Below are 18,653 nucleotides of genomic sequence, written 5' to 3' on the forward strand. Positions count from 1 at the left end.
AATTCCTTTCCCAACTTCTGAACATTTTTACAAGCTGTATTTTGTTGGCTTTGCAATTCTCTAGGAGTCAACACCTCAGGTGTGCTGTTCCACAGGTACTCCTACAGACCTTAATTTTAAAAGTTGCAGAAAATGAAACACGAATACCAGGGCTTTTTCAGGGGGTACTCAACGGTATGCAGTACAGCACCTCTTTTTCTTGTTGTTAAAAAATGTGGCACTTACAGAGTACTGGCATCTATTTTTCAAGAAAACAAAGCACTGACTAATACAGACTGAAGGCTCCTCTATTTATTCATGTTCTCTCAACCTGAGGCTGGAGCAGGGAAGGGGCATTCATATTCCATTCCAGAGTGGCAGCTCTGCTTGCCTATTGCAGCAAAAACAAGGGAGTCTTGCAGCACCTCAAAAGACGAACAACTTTTTATAGCAGGAACTATTAATAGATTTTAAAAATATAACAGTTTTAATTATAACAATGTTTACCCGGTAATTAGTTTTTTAATGGTTGCATTCCCATGTTTTTAGCTGTTCTTACTTTAAATATAGAATGATGGTGATGATAAACTTCCACAGAATACAAGTCACATGCTTTGAACATACAAGTGCCCACTCCACATTTGTAATAACTTTCAATGTGGCAGCACTTGCACTTTGGAATTCCCTGTCTATTGTATTAAAATCAAGCCGGCGCTATACTCCTTTCCACGCCTGCTGGAAACATTTTAGACAAGCCTACCCAGAAGCTTATAAAGTTGAGACGACCTAAACCAGTTTCAATGTTTTAACCGTTGTATGTTGTAAATCAGTGCTGTGATTTTTTCTCAGTTTTATCGTGTTATTTTTTGAGGGTTTGAAAAATGAATTTGATAAATTAAATCTTCGATTTTTAATTTTTTTTTATTTAAGATGGTTGATGCTGCACGCATTTCTACGTCCCACGAGTCACCCACACGCTTAAAACGCTCCTCGCTCTCCGAGCGCCTCGCCGCGCGCAAACTTCACGCACGGCGTGCGTGCGCCCTCCCGCGGTCTTTTGGAGTGGGCGGGCCGCCGGAGCTCACGTCACTTCCGCTTTTGCAGCGGCGTGGGGCGGGGATAAAAAAGGCAAGCCGAGAGGAAGGCAGTGAGAGCAGCGGGCTCTGAGTGGAACGTGAGTGCCGCTTTTTCCGTTACTCCTCTCGCGCGCTCCCCATCCCTCTTCCCGTAGCTCTTTCTGCGGGGGGTCACGTTCGAATGGAAGTCTCGGCCCTCGTCGCCTGCGCGCGCGGCGCGGCGGTTTGAGCCGCCATGTTGGGCTCCTCGGGACCCGAGTCCCTGAAATAAGAGGCGGCGGCGACGCTCGCCCCAGAGAAACGAGGGAGCCATGGGACAAATAACTGCTCCCTATCGGTGCGGGTCGTGTTCGGACTCCCCATTCCCTAATTCTAAAGGGGTGGAGGAAACCTGAGGGCGGAGGCGGCGCAGCAGCCCAGAGGCTGCCATGTTGGGGAAGGGAGGGGGCAGAGAAAGCATCCGAGGGAGGGAGAAAATGGCGGCTGGGAACCGCCCCCCAGCTCTACTTGGCCTGGGGGGATTCCCACCTCACCGCCTTGGCCCAGGTTCCCCTCCCCCCCGGCTTCATCTACACGGCTATCTTAAAGGCGCCGTCTCTGGTCCTCCATACTGTAGTCTGGTCTCTCTCTCTCTCCCCCCCCCATCTTCATCTTGGCTGGTTACGGGTCCTCGGTCGGCAGAGCACGATTCGGCCGTGGGTTCGAGCCCCACGTTGGGCAAAACGGTTCCTGCATTGTAGGGGGTTGGACTAGATGACCCTCGGGATCCCTTGCGACCCAACGGTTCTCTGATTTTCTGGCAACCTGCTCCCCTCCCGCATTTCCTCCCCATGGGTGTTACTGGGGCCTTGGGCTGCACTTTCTCTCTCCTTTTACTCAAATGAAGGGAACCCCCCCCCCAACAAAACCATGGCACCTTCTAGGATACCTTGGCCCCAACAGTGACGCACTCTGCATTTTAAGTGACCCGCCATCTGCTTTTTCCTGTGTTGTAGCCTCACCTTCCTGTTCAATCCTCCGCCTCTTGAGTGGCCATTTTGTCCCTTGGGTGCCCTATGTGTCACAGGACTTGAGGCACCATTGGGTGGCAGCAAGAAGCTCAGCAAGTAAATGGCAGAGCCAAGCCTGCCCCCTGGTCTGTTGCCCCCAATTTGGAGCAGTACCAGAACATAGGGTGTGGGATGGCACACTACATACAGTATTGATGTATTGCTTTAACCATGGGCTTAGTCACATTTTAGCCTATTCCAAGTTCATTTTCCTTCTACATTTACACATGGAGCTGCACTACATCATCTGTAAGCTCCCTCTCCTCTTTAGTCTATAGACTTACATGCACACAGGTCTGTATGCTCATCTTGCCATCACCTCTCTCCTCCCAAAGTCTCTTCCCTTTTGCTCTTTTGAAAATCTTGGTGAATTAAGTGGTAACAGCACGTAAAGTTCTCACCGTACCTTCACAGTTCATACAGTGAGAGAAACTCAGATACAGTATGGCTGTAGCACATGCCTCTGAATCCAGAAAGACGGGATGTAACACAGGCGTGTTACTTACAGACATTCTGTCGTCATGTGGGTGGGTCTCAGATGTTCCTGCAAATAAATTGAGGAGGCCAACAAATACGGGGATTTTTATTTAGTTGGGTAAGCTAGTGTGAAAGCCTGTAGTGGTGCAACATAGGTGGGCAGATATCTTCCTAAACCAGAGGTATTTATGAATGATAGGGCTGTGCTATCCCAGACAGTGGTGGGTAGGTTTCTATCTGTTAAGCATAACCCTATGCTCTGCATCTCCCCCTCCCAAGAATACCAGTTCCATTTTTCAGTCTTGACCCTCTTCTCTCAGTATGCCTATCTTGTTAATCTTCCCGCCCCCAGGACTCCTCCCTTGTAATATCCAGGGATCTACCTGTCTTCTTTATACTGCCCTCCATATCTGTATTTCTAGTGTTTGTCTCTTCCTATTTTTTAATCAATTTTAATTGCCTTGATATGGTTTTCCCATTTGCATTGAAAATGCTGAGCTCTGGGTATTTTACTACTTTTTATTCCTTACAAGCTGGTCTCTGACCGTAATAATAAATTATTATTATTACTTCCATCTGCCATTTCCCATGATTCTTATATTTCACTCAAATTTATACCACAATAAGTTTGTGATGGAACAAAGGTTGGATATAATAAACATATTAAATAAATAAATGCCTTTCCCCTTAATTGCCTTAGTGAAACACCTGAAGCCTTCTTGTTTAATTTTTCTGAGAAGTTAAAACATGTCATTGATGTGGTGTGGTCAAGCAGATATACTTACCTGGAGAAAAGCAGTATGATCTCTGATGAAGCTGCATATTTAACTGTTTTGGTTTTTTCTCCCATGTGTTATCTTTTGGAGCTGGAATCGGAAGCCACACCTTGCCGAGAGAGAGAGAGAGAGAGGTTAAGTGGGAAGAATTCCTGATAACTGATATATGTAGGGCAACATAAGATGATGTCTGCTGGATCATACCAAAGGCTCATCCAGCCCAGTATCCTGTTATCCCAGTGGACAACCAGATGCCTGTGGGAAAACCGCAAGCAGCACCTGATGCACTTGTGATGAATTTCCTTGCAGTTTATATTCAGAGGCATCTTGCCTCCAGCAGTAGAGTTAGAACCCAGCCATCTTGTTTCATTCTGAAACTGGAATAGCAAATTGGTATTTCACAGAACATATCCATTGGTTCTGTCAAGCCACTTGCAAATTATCACTTAGATTTTGTAGAACATTTTTTCAGCTTCACTCATAAGCAAAAGCATTTATTCAAAGGTGTGATACATTCTGTACTCTACCACATCTTGTTAAGATTTGTACATAACACCCCAGCTTTGCCTGAGTGCATTATTTACTATAAAACCTTACTACCTGTGAGGTGGATCAGCTTCCTCACAATCCTTGAAAATACAGTGGTACCTCGGGTTACATACGCTTCAGGTTACATATGCTTCAGGTTAGACTCCGCTAACCCAGAAATAGTACCTGGGGTTAAGAACTTTGCTTCAGGATGAGAACAGAAATCGTGCTCTGGCGGCACGGCAGCAGCAGGAGGCCCCATTAGCTAAAGTGATGCTTCAGGTTAAGAACAGTTTCAGGTTAAGAATGGACATCCGGAACGAATTAAGTACTTAACCCGAGGTACCACTGACAGGCATTTGCTCTCTTCTAAAACAAATACATCTTACTTGCTACGTTGTTTCAGACGGTGTAAAGTAACCTGATCCCTACTGTTCCTCCATGCAAGTCCTATGCATCTCTCTGCCTTTGCTCTAACAGAAGAATAAGTTCAGCTCTATCAGACTATAACAGTATATATGCTTCAAACAGCAGTTGGATAGGATTGCAATGTGTTAATAGTATTGATTTAAGATAAAGTAACATCCTATATGGGTCTCATTCACTGTCTCGTAAGCAGAGAGGACATCAGTTAACCCTATTTATATCAAAGCTACCTAACCAAGCATTTTGTGTTTCTCTCCATAGTCATTTATTATGTATCCCTCCACTTTTCCCCAATGGTAAGCCCAATGCCATTATATGGCTCGTATCCCAATTCTTAAATATTACTTTGAAGCCCATTTAATTTCAGTGGAACTTCAGAGCAGGTGTGTGTGAAATGACGATGGAGGAGATTGCTTGATGGGAGGGGGTGTGAAATTCTAACAATCACTTAGTGTATGAAGCTTTTTTAAAAAACAACAAAATTTCTTTCCTTCCTAGAATGCCGAAATCAAAAGAACTTGTGTCTTCAAGCTCATCTGCCAGTGATTCGGACAGTGAAGTTGACAAAAAGGTGATTTATATTCCCTCCCTCCCCCCCTCTATCTATCTATCTATCTATATATATATATATATATATATACACACACACAGAAAATATTGAGCAAGAATAAAACAGTGGCATAAGCCACCCAGAAACTAATTTTAGAGTTTATGCTTTCTACTTATACAGAGATGTGTATAAATGGCTAAGACTTGTATATATGCCTAAAAAAGCCATAACGGTATAAGATAAATAGATCCTCAGGGGAGCTGATTTTACAAATCTACTTTCCTTGTTCTTAAAAAGATAATTAAAATGCACTTCTCTTTAATTGAGTCAGTCTTTTGAGGGCATACTTGTGCTACTCATGATTTTTTATTTCATTTTAAAGTTATGGAATATTTGGATCAGAATGGATATCTTGATCAGAACTTTTTTATTTTTTATTCTGTTTGTATTTTTTAAATACATCAACCTATTTTAAGGCAATGACCCTTTACGACTTTACATTTCAAGTATACCCACAATTCCAGGCACATTTCTTTTTCAAGTTGCACTTATACTGGTATTTAGGACCTAGTTAGGCATGTAGAAGATTGCATAGCTCTCTTGTAGCTGAATGCTTTTTTTAGCAAGCATAGTCAGTAAAGTGGGGGAAGAATGAATCTCTCAGGGAATTTTTTTTTTTGGTACTTAAGGGGTAAGTACTAACCCAGTTGCTGTTTCTCAAAATGTTGACGTATAGTTACTTCACATTTTAAAGAACTTTACCATCTGCATATTTACTAATTTGTGGTGCTTTACCCACTTGCCGATGAAGGTAAATGGAGAAGCTTAACTGGTATAGAAGTGTTTACCACTAAATCTTTGAAAGAATGGATCCCTCTAGCTTGCAGATAAACGTTCTGAACAGCAAACTGTTAACCTTAATGTTCAAATGATCAACATTTAGCTTGGTCCTGAAATGTCATCTCTGAGCAGGATTCCATCCCGCCCATGGCCTGATTCTTCTCTCAGCTACTTGGCTGTGCTTGGAGAATTTCACAAAGGTGTTTTTGTTGAACTAGTAGAATGTAAGTGCATCAGACTATGCATTCAAAGCCCATCATAGAATCATAGAGTTGGAAGAGACCACAAGGGCCATCGAGTCCAACCCCCTGCCAAGCAGGAAACACCTTCAGAGCACTCCTGACATATGGTTGTCAAGCCTCTGCTTAAAGACCTCCAAAGAAGGAGACTCCACCACACTCCTTGGCAGCAAATTCCACTGTCGAACAGCTCTTACTGTCAGGAAGTTCTTCCTAATATTTAAGTTCTTCCCTCGTTCTGCCCCAGGCCGCAGAATTTTGCAATTAGGTGAATTTGGCTTTTCATCTAAATATTTTTTAAGCAATTCCCTATGTACCTGTAACTAATATTCTTTGGTTAGTGGCCCATTTTTTGTGGACTTGAGGTGTTCAGGATTGCCAGCATAGATCAAGGCGGGGTCAAAATAGTTTGGGGAGCTTTTGAGCACAAATGAATTGGGATCTTGGTTTGGCCTTTCTCACAGAAGATGGGACAGAAAGGGCAACATTTTTGAGCTGTGGTTTCAAGTGCTGTTCAGTCTGGTATTGCCAGCCCTCAGTCTTTTATACATTATGTTGTAGAAAGTTGCATACATTATTTTGCAATGTTATTTTGCATCTCTTTGATCCAGTTAATCTTAAGGGAGTTTACATTTTCATTTGTAAGTTGATATCCTAGCTGCTGGTACAAACAACACTTCTATTGAAGGGAAGTGCCTATTATTTACCAACACAGTTTGCCGAACATTAAGGGAATTCCTGGATTTGCACAGTTTCTGGTGGAGATGGAAAGCCCAAGTTATCTAGAGTGAGATACTGGAGTAAACAAACTCAGGAAGTTTCTCAATACAAAGCAAAGCCAGTTGACCCCATTCATGACTGTTCTGAGAGTTTGCTGCAGTTTCGCATTGATTTTATCTGGCCTTCTGTAGACGCAACTTGAATGTGATTATATTTTAAGTATGCAGTGATGCAAATAAGGTTTCTTTTACCTTTTAAGGCCTGCATCGAACCTTGATAGAAAAAGGTTTCGTTTCCCACAATGAGAAAAATGTGGCTTTTACTTAGTAAAATTGTTCTTTGTATGTAAGTATTGTGTCTTCCCTGCAAACATGGGTACTTTTTTGTTAAATGGTTTTCCGGGGGTTTTTCTGATCAAATATTGAGTACATTTGAACACTTCCTACACTGTTGTGGGGAGGAAGGAGGAGAGACATATTGGTGTAAACTTGAAACTACTACTTCTCCAGTAGGTTCTTAATTCACTTTGATTTTTAAATGTCAAGGTGAAAAGGAAAAAACAAGCAGTGCCTGAAAAGCCTGTGAAGAAACAGAAGACTGGTGAAAGCTCCAAAGGTGCCGCCTCCTCCAAGCAAAGTAGCAACAGAGATGAGAATATGTTTCAGGTAACTGGTGGCTCTTACTTTGAGTAGTTGGTGGGATCCCCAGTTCTTGTGTTGTGGGTTGTACTTGAATTTTACCTGTCATCATCAGGAAAATAAATAAAACCAGTGTTCTGTTTTCATAACTTTGCAAGATTGGAATCCTTAAGACGACAGTGAGCTAAACCCATTTACAAGCATCTAGTACTCAAGCACTGGCAAACAGATTTAGTTGTAGCTTTCCTAAACTGCTATTTATTTATTATATTATATTTGTATACTGACCTTCATCCAAAGAAAAGCTATATGGACTCAGAAGCTTCATGTTCTTGCAGAAACAGTTTTCCCACTACTAGTCAGTGTCAGTAACACAAAGGGAGTGGCGTGAAGTAGGAGAGCTGGAGAAGTAAAATTGATTTTGTTTAGGATCAGTCAGTAGTGGGTAGGGTCAGGAAGGAAGCTGAACTTCCCCAAGCAACAGTATTTTCCTGTCTGTGGGTTTGGTGGCCTTGCTTGCTGGGAGCTGCTGGACTGAAAGATGGGAGCAATTTTAATTTGACTGGCACAGATATGTCAAAACATCTTAGCTTGTCTATGAATGACATGAGTAGAAAGCACATTAAATTCTGCTTCACTGAGGAACTAGTCCATGCCCGTGTGATGCTCACACAAAGAAAAACTATACTGAACTTTAATCTGAAAGGAAATGTTGAAAATTGTACTTGAATGGTACATCTGATCTGTTGCCAAATAAATGAAGATTACTGGATCCCAGATGGTCTGTGTTATGTTTAACACTACTATCTGTAGTGTGATCCGATAGTTGCTTATGCAGCAAGCGTGAAAGGTTGAAGAGTGTTCTTAATTAAAGGTATGCAGTTTAGAAAGCTTGATTTTGTAATTATCCATTCTTGTACTACTTTGGACAGCTAATTGGTAAGCAGTATTCTGGTTGAGCTAGGAACTTTTTGCTTCAAATTACAGTACAACTAGGAACTTGATGGGTGACCTTAAGCAAATTACTGTTATAATAACATTTTGCATGGAGTTTTTTCCCCATTGGTTCTACATGTTTACTCTGCGAGTGGAAAGTAATTGAAGTGTCCGGAGGTGCTGGTGAAGATGGCAAATAAGGAGCAGAGACGGGGGGGTGGGGTTTAGAGACGTGGAGGTAGTGGGCTAGGTGTAGGAAATTTTGCCTATGGGCAGGAACTGTGTGTTTCAAAGTCCTGTTCTGTGGTCATGGGCCATTTGCATGGGATTGGGATGTTGCTGCATGCAGAAAAGGGAAGTTTATAACAAGTGAGGAGGCCTGAGCTAGTGGAACTTACAGTTGTGTATGTTGAACTCTTAAGCACATAGTCAACATTTAAAAATATTTCAGATGTTACTCCTCACATTGCAAAATATATTATGATTATACTATTGATAGCCAAGGCACATCCAAGATGTTCTTGACATCTTCAATGGTAAAGATTTTGGTAATCCTTTGAAATACAACAGATACACAAGCTATTCAATCATGCAAATATGTGTGGCATTTTTGGGGGTCTTCAGACACTTTAGTAATTTTAGAATTATAGGAAGGTGCTTTTGCACCTCGGTGCACTTAGTGTAATATCCTTGACCAAAACTGTTGCATCATTATCCACCATATTTTTAAAAATATGGTTCACTGTACTTCTTTTTGAGCTAGGCTTCTGAGAGTATCAGCTGCTATCAATTTTTCTAACTAGCATTCTGCAGGCTGCAGTTTCCTGCTTTAATGCTTTCAGAATGTTTTTTTCTCTTGATGGTGCAACCTGAACACTAATCTTGAAACTGCTTGTGTATGGGTTTGGTGCCCTAAGCTAAATATAGGCCTCTAGTTGGAGCCTACCACATTTTCACTGTACAGTTGTACCTCATTTTGAGTCTGCCCCGTTTAGGGTCCATTTCATCGAACGTCCGCAGCAAACCCAGAAGTACCGGAACGGGTTACTTCCGCGTTTGCCGCATGTGCAGAAGTGCTAAATTGCACTTCACGCATGCGCAGAGCGGTGTTCTGTTGAGCATCCCTTTCGTCGAGTGTCCGGGGCTCCGGAACAGATCCCGGACGCAAAAGGAGGTACGACTGTACTTGGTTTACAATAGCACATTCTAATAATGTAATGTATATGTTTTTTCCTTTTTTCATACCTTGCTGTTCTTGGTGAAATGGAGATCAGCTTGGTTGCCTTTCATTTAAGGTTACTTCCAGATGCTAATCATAATCTCAGTCTATATGCATAAGTTTGAAGACCAAAATTTACTGAACTTGTGCATATCTACCCTATTTCTCAATTTGAATGTGAATTCATATTTCTGAAAGCCTGAGGCTAGGATGATGATTCCGTCCTCGTTAGTAAAGGACTGGAGGTGATTGAGTTTTTAAATATTCCTTGACAATATTTCTATAAAAAAGCACGCTTCTGAGAAAAGGAAATAAATCAGTTTGGTTTAGAAATAACTTCTGCAGAAAGATTTGGCTTCTCCTGTCTCTTCGAGCTGTCATTGCTTGTTAGTTGTAAGAGATTTCACTGAGAAGAAACACTTGATCCCATAATCTCTAAAATAAACTCTAGTCTTACTTTGTATCATACACAAGACCTTAATAGTGTGTGAAGAGCTGTATCATGTGTTTGGTGAAATAATGATTTAGTTCTCTAATTTGTTGGCAGATTGGTAAAATGAGATATGTCAGTGTTCGTGATTTTAAAGGTAAAGTCCTAATTGATATTAGAGAATACTGGATGGATCAAGAAGGTGAAATGAAACCTGGCAGAAAAGGTAATTCTTATGTTGTCTGCATGGTGACTACAGTTTTTGATAATACGTTATGCACTATAATGGGTTCTTGGGCCCCATACCTAAACATCTAAGTCAGGGTAACTAGGTGTAGTAATAATAGTTGTAGTAATAATAATAATTATTAATAATAATATTATATTATTTATACCATGCCCATCTGGCTGGGTGTCCCCAGCCGCTCTGAGAAGCTCCCAACAGAATAATAAAGGATTGGGAGTACAGTCCATTCTTCCACATCATCAATACTGCTTAGATATACCAGATATGACATAGCAAGACACATCTACCAAAATTCCCTGTTCTACACAGCTACTAAAGGCATACAGATTCTGTCCTTTTTCACATTCAGTCACACTATATTTAACTAGTTTGTGTGAAGTGGCCAATCTGAACGCAACCAAAGATTCCTTTGTTTCCCTGCTCTTGATTTGCCTACCCTCAAAGTCGATACAGACAGGTTGGACATAGACCTATTTAGAGGTTCCTGTTTCTCTGGTCCCAGTGCAGCAGTTCTGGTGCCCATTCATGTTTGTTAGGTTATTGGCTTAGGGATCTAACTTAAGATCACCACCTGCCTCTCATTTTGCACACATTCCCTTCTATCCCCACGCGTTGATGTTTGGCATTGCATATAACTCGAAGTTCTCAAAGTGAATTTTGAGCTGCGTTCAGTTTTGTTTTGTTTTGATCCTGTTGACAGAAATCCTAGGTGATGCCAGGCCTGAGCAGGTGAGAAAGGAAAGAACATGCAGTCTTGTAGATCCTTAAACTGTCTGTGCAAGACTTTCAGCTGATCTGTGCTCTAGCCATGCCTACTGAAATACAAAAAGAAATAAATGATTCTGATCATAGAATGCAAATAAATGGGCAGGCTGACTTGCATATCTGTCCTGTATGCCCTTCCTGGTCATACTGTTTGCACTCTGTGTGGTTTCCATTCAAAGAGCAGGAAACAAGTAGGTCAAAAGGAGACAAAGTTCCTTGAATAACTAGCTGTTTGTTTGGATTGTGCTGTCAGTGCTGGTCCTACTAATCTTTCAGTCTGTTGTTTGGATGGTACAGTACTTGTGTGCTGAATCAGCATGTCAGAACCCCTCCAGCTTTTAAGGCCTTTGAGGCTTAGGTATGTATCTGCTTTAATATTCTGTGGCTGTTAATATCTAGGCACTTTTAAACTGGGCTGAGAAACTGCAAGTAACATTTTGATGAGTGTTTGAAGTCTTAACTACAACAAGCTCTGCTGTGTATAATGTTACAAGTGAGCCATGTCAAGAGTGACTTCCAGGTAACTTGTTTCTCTGGTCTTGTGTAAATACTTGGCTTGGTAGAATTCCTGAAGAGGGATTATCTACTTTGTACTGCATAAATTTTGACTTGGATCATAGAGGCGCTGATTGCCCTTGACCCCCCAACTCTTCTGAGATCCTACCTTTCAAGTTTCTTGTCCTCAAATCTGCATTTTTTAATACAAAAGTTGAGGTTCTCTTGAAGCATCTCTGCATTGTGAATTCTGCAGTTGTGTAAGTGTGTTTATAGCATAAGTGTGAATCTGTAATAACCTCCAAGGATTTGTTTTGGTTTACTTTAGGTATCTCTCTAAATCCAGAACAGTGGAGCCAGTTGAAGGAACAGATTACTGATATTGATGAAGCAGTAAGAAAACTGTAAAGATGAGCCATGCAGAAACTCTACTGTTAGAGGTTTAAGTAGTCTTTTTACATTGGCATTCATTTTCTAAACTATTTGTTTTCCAAGCTATTGTATATTTGGATTGCAAAACAATTTGTAAGATGAGCGCTTTTTTAAATGTGCATTAAAAGTGTATTCTGGGTGAAGTTACAAATGTGTATACTTTTATTAAACAGGTGTTATGTTCTCACATCATGGTGTAAAATAAAACACATTCAATTAATACTCTGAGTAAGTTACAGTTGTCGGTGGCCTTCTTGACTGAAATACTCTAACATGAGGGAGATTCCTTGTTTGCTTTAATAACAAGAAACAAAACCCACTGTAGGCTTAAACTTTTTTTTAGTTTACTTTCCTAGTTAATTTAATCTACTGTGTTGCTTTGAAGATATAATCAATTCCTGTGCTTCTAGTCTACTTTAGGAATTCGGCCCATGTTTCCAGAAATCAGTTTTCTTTTGCAGTGGTCTGGTTATTCATGCTTGTTCTTCAGTTTCTCTGTAACAGTGGTGTCCCCTATCTTTTTTGACTATGGTAAAACTGTCATTTTGCATTTATTTTGACATAAGGCAATGCAAGTTTGTTTTTCCATGGTCTCCCTGTGGAGAGGACTAGTTTAAGCAGTGGCTAGATGGCCATTTATCATGGATGCTTTAGTTAAGATTTCTGTATCGCAGGGGGTTGAACTAGATGACCCTCAGGGTCCCTTCCAACTCTACAATTCTGTGATTCTATATTAACACAAAAATGCTATATTTTCTTCTGTGCCATTGGTATGTGGCTGCAGTGTTAGAAACTCAAGATATAAAAGCTAGGTGCCCAATGGCTCCTGAAACCAAGGCTTCAGTTGCCAAAACGGAATGTCTAGTAGTCATTTGGGGGCAAAACGGTTCCAAAGTCTTAATCACAGTCAGTCCATCATTTGAAAAAAATCTCAATTATCAGTAGGGACGGGTGGCACTGTGATCTAAACCACTAAGCCTCTTCGGCTTGCCGATCAGATGGTTGGTGGTTCGAATCCCCACGATGGAGTGAGCTGCAGTTGCTCTGGTCCAGCTCCTGCCAACCTAGCAGTTCAAAAACACGCCAGTGCAAATAGATAAATAGGTACCGCTGCAGCAGGAAGGTAAACGGCGTTTCTGTGTGCTCTGGTTTCCATCACGGTGTTCTGTTGCACCAGAAGCAGTTTAGTCATGCTGGCCACATGACCCAGAAAGCTGTCTGTGGACAAACGCCAGCTCCCTTGGCTTGAAGCAAGATGAGCAGCGCACCCCATGGTCACCTTTGTCAAGACTTTTTTTAAAATGTCCAGGGGTCCTTTACCTTTACCCTTTTACCTAATTATCAGTTAAACATCTGGCTAGTTCATGAGCTAGCTTAAGAGCTTTAAGAACTTAAAAAAGAGAAGACATTTTATCCAGGGGCAGTCCACATGTATATTGGCCTATTCCTGCCCCTTTTTCTTAATGGCGACACAGACCATTCATAATGTAAGACGACTTCACAACTGAGCAAGGCAGTGGGGTGGGGTAAGCGAAGACAAGCTACAACCATTAACTATAACATTGTTTACTGCCTCTCCCCAGGCTGCCCAGAAAAAGGATTTTGGTTCCTGAAATTCATTCTGATTGTGCAGATAAAATATAGCCGATAGAATTCTATAGGATGTGGTATTAGTGTGTGGAAACGGTCAAGTTGCAATGATCCCCAGGCATGAACCTCCAGACAGTGGAGATGTCACGCGCTCTCCTGGCACCCGCACATCTTCACTTGGCGCCTGGCTAATTTCAAACACTGTGGCTGGTGTACAGTGGTACCTCGGGTTAAGTACTTAATTCGTTCCGGATGTCCGTTCTTAACCTGAAACTGTTCTTAACCTGAAGCACCACTTTAGCTAATGGAGTCTCCTGCTGCTGCTACGCCACCGGAGCACGATTTCTGTTCTGATCCTGAAGCAAAGTTCTTAACCTGAAGCACTATTTCTGGGTTAGCGGAGTCTGTAACCTGAAGCGTATGTAACCCGAGGTACCACTGTATTAGGATTCTTAATGCTTTAACTGCCTTTTTGTCCTCTGAGAAGGAAGAGGATCCTTCACTCCTTTCTAACATGAAAACTGACCACATGTTGCTCGTGCACTGATTCTCTGCCCCCTATTGCCTTGAAAGAAGAATAGCAAGTGGATTATAGCAATTTTGTTTCATATATATATATATATGGTATACAACTGCTAATGTGTCCAGAATTAGTGTTATGTAATAATCTTTCGGCCGAAAAGATTGCTTTCTGACCATATTCAAAGACTGAACCTCACCTGGACCCTGCAAAGCTTTGCTCTTTGGTCTGCCAGTTTCTTTGGTTCCGTGTCTACACTCCATAAGTCCATAGGTTCCCAACTCTTGATGAGCTGAATACTGTTCTATACAGAAAAAACAGTTCCTGGCATTCTGTCATGCCCTAGGGCAGGCATCCCCAAACTTGGCCCTCCAGATGTTTTGGGACTATTAACTCCCATTATCCCTAGCTAACAGGACCAGTGGTCAGGGATGATGGGAATTGTAGTCTCAAAACATCTGGAGGGCCAACTTTGGGGGTGCCTGCCCTAGCGTGACCAAGAAACAATCAATATATGCCTATTATAGTAGGGTCAGGCTTGGATCTTAATAGCTGAGTTCAACAGAAAGAGCTAACCTGTCCTAATATAGCCAACCTGTCCCAATTTTTTTCTTCTAATGCATTCATTTTCTGTAATATATCGCTCCTTTAAAGGTAAAGGTACCCCTGACCATTAGGTCCAGTTGCGGCGCTCATGTCACTCCTTTAGGAGAGAATAAAGTGCCACACTTGGGAACAAGATAGTGGTAAGGTCTTCCACAAACACAACTGGATGGCATCATTTTTTTTAGGGGGAGGTAGCCCTGCAATTTTATCACATCACTCAGTCACAAAGCTCACATTATGTGCATATTTAAATGTTTCTATTTATTAAGGGTTTGAAAGGAGGCTTTACAGTGGGAAATTCCGACAACGGGGCCAAACTGACAAAATTGATCCAGGGTTTCATGGGCAAAATTTCATTCTGCATATAGCGCATTACCTTTTGACATGCATAGCAGAGGCTGCACTATGGCAGCAGTCCTATGATTGCCACCAAACACATCTTAATAAATTCAATGCAGCTCGCTTGCAAGCCTTTACACACAGAGTTGGGCTGTCAATTGTGTGACACTTGCGAGAATGTATTTTGTTTGTGTAATTTACAAAGATTAAGATTTTCAATAAAGAACTTTGATTTTCAGTTTCGTGTATGCCAACAGCTGGAGCTCATCATGGCAGCTTCCACAGCGAGCACAACTAGTGCCAGACTTTGGGGGACCCTTAGCATGGTGCTTATCATGCGCCAGCCTTTTCCCCAAACCCAGGACAGGGCCTATCTGCCAGTGGCTGCCAACACATGCTTTCTCTGTTGCTGCTTTGGTGGTGGCAACGTTGCCACTAACTTCCCAGGGCCCAGACACTTTTGAATAGGAGCTAAGCTAGACATCTAAGCGTAATGCAGTGCTTTGGCCCATAGATCTATGAAATTGGCAGACTTTATAGTCTTACCAAGGGTTGTTTTTTTTTCAGGGGGTAGTCAAGGGTACGCGGTACCGGCACCTCTCTCTTTTTTTTTTTTTTTTGGTTTTTAAAAAGTGTGGCACTTACTGTAACAACCTCATGGTGAATACCGGCGCCTCTTTGTCTAGAAAAAAGCACTGGTCCTACCTGGACTTTAGCTCTATAAATTGGTAAATTTCATGATCTGTGGGCTGGGACATGACATTTTGGAAATGAAAAAGAAAAGGAAATAGATGTTTCGCCTAATTATTTTCCTCATTTGGTGACTCTGCTAATCTGGCAAAGAAACTTGAAAGCCTCATGATTGCTCCATTTGCTTGCCAGAGCAGCCATATAGGGGCTATCAGTGATCCTGCTGCTCCAAGCTAATGGTGCCATTGCTCCTGTTCTGAAAAAAGTTCTGGAGCTGTGCTTCCCTGCATTCCTTTTGCAACTTTAATAAGTTTTGTTTGGGTACAGCTTCTGTCATATCCCTACAGTGACAACAGTGACACATGCTGCATTGGAATAATCTCTGAACTGAGGACTCCAGGTGACTTATCTGTGTGACATTTCTGTGCGTTGTTTTTTTCTTTTTCTTTTTTTTCTTTCTTGGTTACTCATCCTATGTTCATCACTTCTCAAACAAGGTAGGCAGCTTTAGAGGGATGTAAATAACCAGGCTGGCCACTAGGTGGTAGACTTGCTCTTCACCCTAATTCTTAATGTAGCAGCAGTTTTGGAACACAACTAAGCTCCCATGTTCCTTAGTGAAAGCCCTTCCTTAATTTCTTGGCCCTTGTCCCCCCCACCTTTTTAAAAGAACTTTGTAGTGATGCAGAAGCACAGTTTTGTAAGGGGAATTACCTAAAATTTGTCACTATTTCAGTTCTGGTCTAGTGGGAGACATGATGATGCTTGGAGAGGAAGGGGGGGCAGGGTAATACATCAGGGCTCACCATCTTTTTATGTTAGCCATGCTGGCTCCAGGATTTGGGCATGACATACTCATTCTGCCTCCTGGAAGGGACATGGCATGCAAAGAGAATCCTTTCACATGGCTCCTGGCCTCTGAGTTCAATGTGTAATGAGAATGATGGCATTGTTTGGATGCTTTGCTAGTTTAGGTGCTTAGTAAAACGTGATCTGGAGATGATCCTGAACAAAATGCCAAATGTTATTCAATATAAATTGAATAAATGATAATATTAATATGCAGCAATGTGCAAGGACTTTTGGCTGCACAACAGAACTTCTCCTTCCCCCCAAAAAACATGTTCTTGGTTTTTCCTCAACCTTTAGGAGCAGGTTTTGGGGAGGGGGGTGCAGGGGGTTTGTGCAAGGAGAGAGAGAAGTAACATTGCACAAGCAGAAATCCTTGTGCCGGTGGAAGTTGGCTACTGCCCCATGTCTGTTCAGCTCAGAACTTATATCACCTCTATTGAAAAGAATCAATTCTGCCAGAAATGATTGTCCCTCTCCACCATAGCCTCTACAATGGAGAATTATTCTTGTTCCCTTAATTATGTTCCTAAGGCAATGTTCTGAGTGTAGTCAGGAATGTTTTGAAATTATATATAATGATTAAGCTTTCTTTCCTTGCAGCTTAGGTGGAGATTAGAGGGTCAAAAGGTTAAACATATGGAATGGATTGCGTTAATATTAAAGTACATAGCTTTGCTGAAGGGCACAGAGTAAGAATACTGAGACTGTTAGTGATGGGAAAGTACAATAAGTCCCCCCATTTTGATTTGGATATGGCTGAATATTATCAGGGTCAAAGTTTCCAATGACCTGTTTCCTGAACCTGATTAGTTGTAACTTCTGCTTAAAATCAACACACCAGCCTTAATGCATACAGGAACATAAGACGAGCTATCCTGCTACAACACACCATAAACCCACTTAAGCATTCTGCTTCTCACAGCAGCCAACCAAATGTCTCGGCCACAAGCCAGGGCAGATGGAAGCAAAACCCTCCCTAGGTGTTGTTTCCCAGCAGCTGACATTGAGAGACACGTGCTGCCTCTGAACCCAGAGGTAGCATATAACCACTGTGACCAGCAACCTTGTCTGCTATGAAAAGTTTTAAAGCTGTTTCAGTTGCTGGCCATCAACACTACATCTTGGTGGAATCTACACACATATAAAAAGTGCGGTGAAAATGCTTTTTTAAAAAAACGTTTTGAAAAATACATTGAATTTTGCATAGCTCACTTTTGTCATCTAGCGTCACATTTGTATATTGCACTTTACAGCCAATTTAAAACGCTGCAGCTGTATAGCTGAGTCCCTTGTTACAGCACGAGCCAGTAAATCTAGAATGGACCAAATTCAGTCTTGCAAAGTCTACTGAATATTTCTAACAGACCCCTTAATCGCTGGAATTTCTAAGTGGTGTATGTAAGAATTTCAAAAAGCATACAATGGATAAAATCAAATAAAAGCAACCTTTGTTATTGCTGCTGCTGGAATTCCCGTTGTCCACCAACGCATGTTAAATCTGCAAAGCAAATGTGGATGTTCAGAATCTCTGAACAGTTGAGGCACACTGTTACATGTACATAGAGCAGCTGCTGATGAGGAAGGGCCCCGATCGAAGGCATTGTGACCCACACATTCTTTCAATATGTGTGTGGGGTGTCATTCAGCCCCTCCTTGTGTTTCCCAAGCGTTTGCTAGATTACACTTATTTGGGAATTAAATCTGGAATGCGCAACAGCTAGAATGTGTAAGAATAAAAATTACTCGCCCTCAGAGGAGCCCAGTCCCCATGTTTGTGCATGAGTCACTAAAGTAAGCATTCATCCTGGCTGGAAAGAAAAGCTCAGAGCACTTACTCATGCAGAAATGCAATGGAAAACCTCCTGCAACGGTGGGCAAACTTGCTGGGTCCCTGCATCAGGAGTGACTGGGCGTTGATTGGAAGGACGTGAGGCCAGAGCAAGGAATTATTCAGAGATGCAGCCAGTGGTTAATTCCACAACATCTGCACTGCAGATATGAGACAAAGTGATCGATTCTTACTCAGCACAAAGCTGTGAAACAACAGCTCAGCTTAATAGCAGCTTACCAGCAGCAAGTGCTGAGTGTAAGTTGGCAGGGGCAGAATTGCAAATCATGCAGAGTTGCATCCAACAGCCTCTTCAGCGGTAAGGGTGCTATAGGCTATTCTTCTTGGCCAAATAGTTGTCTTACAGGAGGCTATTTGATACCATGTCAGACAAGTCATCCATCCA

The 18,653-nt window shown here is 41.8% G+C and overlaps 1 protein-coding gene and 1 long non-coding RNA gene across 3 annotated transcripts in view; one reads left to right on the plus strand and one right to left on the minus strand.

The window, feature by feature from the left end:
- The first annotated feature begins 1,034 nt into the window (after nt 1–1,034).
- On the plus strand, nt 1,035–12,029 carry SUB1 (SUB1 regulator of transcription). Of its 2 annotated transcripts, none has more exons than XM_083575946.1 (5): nt 1,035–1,153; nt 4,810–4,882; nt 7,206–7,325; nt 10,001–10,109; nt 11,719–12,029. In XM_083575946.1, the coding sequence occupies exons 2-5, from the start codon at nt 4,811–4,813 to the stop codon at nt 11,796–11,798; spliced, it is 381 nt and encodes a 126-aa protein (XP_083432072.1). In that variant the 5' UTR covers nt 1,035–1,153; nt 4,810; the 3' UTR covers nt 11,799–12,029. The 2 variants fall into 2 exon arrangements, with proteins under 2 accessions (XP_083432072.1, XP_083432071.1); XM_083575945.1 differs by lacking the exon at nt 1,035–1,153 and adding an exon at nt 1,240–1,392.
- A 4,048-nt stretch (nt 12,030–16,077) lies between these two features.
- LOC310744505 overlaps nt 16,078–18,653 on the minus strand; it is a 57,429-nt gene continuing 54,853 nt past the window's right edge. The window contains exon 5 of the long non-coding RNA XR_014539578.1: nt 16,078–17,917. This is a non-coding gene — a long non-coding RNA (uncharacterized lncRNA). The remainder of the gene's footprint in view (nt 17,918–18,653) is intronic.

Source organism: Podarcis filfolensis, assembly GCF_964270895.1.
Source record: "Podarcis filfolensis genome assembly, chromosome: 11".
In the NCBI taxonomy this organism is placed as follows: Eukaryota; Metazoa; Chordata; class Lepidosauria; order Squamata; family Lacertidae; genus Podarcis; species Podarcis filfolensis.